At 33.5% G+C, this 3,799-nt stretch overlaps 1 protein-coding gene across 1 annotated transcript; it reads left to right on the top strand.

The window, feature by feature from the left end:
* Positions 1-2,311: 2,311 nt before the first annotated feature.
* Positions 2,312-3,457, top strand: LOC127136270 (uncharacterized). Its single transcript, XM_051062852.1, has one exon. It carries the CDS (start codon positions 2,312-2,314, stop codon positions 3,455-3,457), a length of 1,146 nt encoding a protein of 381 aa, XP_050918809.1.
* The last annotated feature ends 342 nt before the right edge of the window (positions 3,458-3,799 follow it).

The following is a 3,799-nucleotide window of genomic DNA, read 5'->3' as shown; positions in this document are numbered from 1 at the left end:
TTTCAAACTGAAATTGGGTACCTAGTTCTATCTATTGATATTTTGGGCGGGAGTGTCTAGGAATCTTAATGGATTCTCAAGACAAGTGAAGTAAGACGTATCCAATCACATTTTTGATCGTATTGTAATATTTTTGTTGTATTAGTGCTATTATTTGCTATCTTCACTTATACAGCAAGTTTAGTCCTACATCATCGTAATTGATATGGTTGTTCCTTTCTTCTCTATCTCGTGTAGTTCCATTTAATTTATCTTAAATGCTCTTAATTGTTTTGATTTCATTTTGGCCATTCAATTATTTTTCATTAGCATCAAAATTATTTTTCATGTGCATCAAAATAATGTTTTAGTTGGATTAATTTTTTTAATTAAATTCACATTGCATTAAACGGTTGTTCGCATTAATTTTTTTGTTGAATAAGAAGTTGCAAATTATTATTAGTTCAAATTTACATTGATGGTATTATATTTGGAATCACTAATGAATCTTTTTGCAAGATGTTTGCAAATGTTATGGATGTTTTTAATAAACTTTATCTCCAAAGATAACTTTTCAAAACTTGAAAAGGATATTAATGATCTTAATAATGCTCTAGATTCCTTAAAGGAAGAGCATACATCTCTCGTAGACGAGCTTTTAGTACTTCTGATACTTTAGTTGAAAAGATAGTAGACGTTGATTGCATCACTTACCCAAATTTAAAAATTGAAAATGAAAATCTTAAAGGACAAATGGCACAAGCTATTTATCTATCTATAATTAGTTCTATGTCTTCAAGTGAAAGAGAGATTGGTTTTAAGAAAAAACCTTGACTTACTAAGAGAAATAGAAAGAGTATTTCATCCAAAGATATATCTCATTATTGTGGTGATAAAGGCCACATTAGGATTCTTTGAACATTAGGAATCTTAAAGTTCCTAATGGCGCCATGGATCGGATACATAAGTGTTCTTTGACTAACCCTAAAGTTTCAAACTGAAATTGGGTACCTAGTTCTATCTATTGATATTTTGGGCGGGAGTGTCTAGGAATCTTAATGGATTCTCAAGACAAGTGAAGTAAGATGTATCCAATCACATTTTTGATCGTATTGTAATATTTTTGTTGTATTAGTGCTATTATTTGCTATCTTTACTTATACAGCAAGTTTAGTCCTACATCATCGTAATTGGTATGGTTGTTCCTTTCTTCTCTATCTCGTGTAGTTCCATTTAATTTATCTTAATTGCTCTTAATTGTTTTGATTTCATATTGGCCATTCAATTATTTTTCATTAGCATCAAAATTATTTTTCATGTGCATCAAAATAATGTTTTAGTTGGATTAATTTTTTTAATTAAATTCACATTGCATTAAACGGTTGTTCGCATTAATTTTTTTTTTGAATAAGAAGTTGCAAATTATTATTAGTTCAAATTTACATTAATGGTATTATATTTGGAATCACTAATGAATCTTTTTGCAAGATATTTGCAAATGTTATGGATGTTTTTAATAAACTTTATCTCCAAAGATAACTTTTCAAAACTTGAAAAGGATATTAATGATCTTAATAATGCTCTAGATTCCTTAAAGGAAGAGCATACATCTCTCGTAGACGAGCTTTTAGTACTTCTGATACTTTAGTTGAAAAGATAGTAGACATTGATTGCATCACTTGCCCAAATTTAAAAATTGAAAATGAAAATCTTAAAGGACAAATGGTACAAGCTATTTATCTATCTATAATTAGTTCTATGTCTTCAAGTGAAAGAGAGATTGGTTTTAGGAAAAAACCTTGACTTACTAAGAGAAATAGAAAGAGTATTTCATCCAAAGATATATGTCATTATTGTGGTGATAAAGGCCACATTAGGATTCTTTGAACATTAGGAATCTTAAAGTTCCTAATGGCGCCATGGCTCGGATACCTAAGTGTTCTTTAACTAACCCCAAAGTTCCAAACTGAAATTGGGTACCTAGTTCTATCTATTTATATTTTGGGCGGGAGTGTCTAGGAATCTTAATGGATTCTGAAGACAAGTGAAGTAAGATGTATCTATTAGGAATTAATTACTTGATATTTCCTTCTTATTTGCTAGCCTTAGGATTTAATTACCTATTATTTCTTTCCTTTTTTATAGCCTTATTTTCCTCCCTATTTAGGCCCTCCTAATATAGTTGTTGGAGAATATTCTATCATAATTCTCTCATGTAATCAGCTATAAGTTCATGTAATCATTCACCTTTTGATCAATAAGAAATATACAATTATTTCTCTAATATGGTATCAGTGATATCATAACAAATTAACACCCTTTTATTTCCCTAATGGGCGATGAAGAAAATTCTTCATCTTCCTCTGATGAAAACAATGATTCAACTATTCATCACATCAAAGATTCCTCCCAATCACACTCATCACCTTATTACATTCATCCTGGTGAAAATCCAGGATTGGTTTTGGTCTCTCCACAATTAAACAACAACAACTACCATACTTGGAGTCGTGGAATGAAGCGAGCCCTCCTTGCCAAGAACAAACTACAATTCATCAATGGAAAGTTACCTTCTTTACCAGAACTTGATCCTCTTTTTGATGCCTGGGAACGGTGTAATGGTCTTGTTATCTCATGGATAACTCGATCTCTCACACCTTCGATTGCTCAAAGTGTCGCTTACGTCGAAAACGCTAAGGTTCTTTGGGAAGAATTGAAAGAACGATTCACCAAAGGAAATCACTTTCGCTTCTCTGATCTTTTGCAAGAAATTCACTCCACAAAACAAGGTGAACGATCAATTTCAGAATTTTTCAATTTTATGAAAACTTCTTGGGAAGATCTTGAAGATCTTCGTCCCCTTCCTTCTTGTACCTGTCACACACCTTGCAATTGTGCCGCTTTCAAAATCATCAAACAGCAACGTGATTCCGAATTGGTTATTTGTTTCTTAAAAGGATTAAGTGACAATTATAACACAATTCATTCTCAAATTCTTCTCATGGATCCACTGCCTTCCATTAACAAAGTTTTTTCTTTGGTTCTTCAACAAGAATCAAGTCCTACAAATATTGCTATTCCAAGTTCAAAAATTCTTTACAATGCCTCTGATAATGGTAACCGCTTTCAAAGTCGCGGTTACAACAACGGAGGATGTGGTCGAGGTCGAAGTTCGTCTGGCGTTCATGGTCCACCCAAACAATGTACCTTTTGCACACGTCTCGGCCATACCATTGACACTTGCTACTTCAAACACGGATTTCCACCTGGGTACCAGCCAAATACTCAATCGACCGTCAATAACACTACTTCCTCTAATGACAGTTCCTTTCCAACTTCTTCCAATGTTGCTGCAAATGATTCATCCATTCCACAATTGAGTATTGAGACAATTCAACAACTTCTCTCATTATTACCAAATTCTTCCAAATCTACTGCAACATCTGCTCACAATGTCAATACTGCACACACCGCTTGATAACACGAAACTATATCACATTTTAAGACTTAATTCAATTAAATTATTTTATCATTTACGCTAATTTATCCCATTTCATCAGATATTATGCAGTATTTCTTTTCTATTTACATCAGGTACCCATTTTGAAGCAAAAGTGAAAAAGGGAAGAAAAGGAGGTGTAAAAAGCAACAAAAAGGAGAGAAAAGGAACCAAAGGCCAAAGCCCAGCCCAAAGCGCACAAGTCACCAATGCTGTGCCTGTGACGGACGTCACAGGACGCGTGACGAGCGTCACGCGAAGTAGCTTTGTGACGGACGTCACACATGGTGTGACGAACGTCACACAACCCCACTACCTTTG

Source organism: Lathyrus oleraceus, chromosome 4, assembly GCF_024323335.1.
Source record: "Lathyrus oleraceus cultivar Zhongwan6 chromosome 4, CAAS_Psat_ZW6_1.0, whole genome shotgun sequence".
Lineage (NCBI taxonomy): Eukaryota > Viridiplantae > Streptophyta > Magnoliopsida > Fabales > Fabaceae > Lathyrus > Lathyrus oleraceus.
The sequence above is the reverse complement of the archived record's forward strand: the minus strand, read 5'-3'. Positions and strand labels throughout refer to the sequence as shown.

Coding starts and splice junctions, on each gene's coding strand:
- LOC127136270 (XM_051062852.1), top strand. CDS start 2,312: ATGGGCGATGAAGAAAATTCTTCATCTTCCTCTGATGAAAACAATGAT.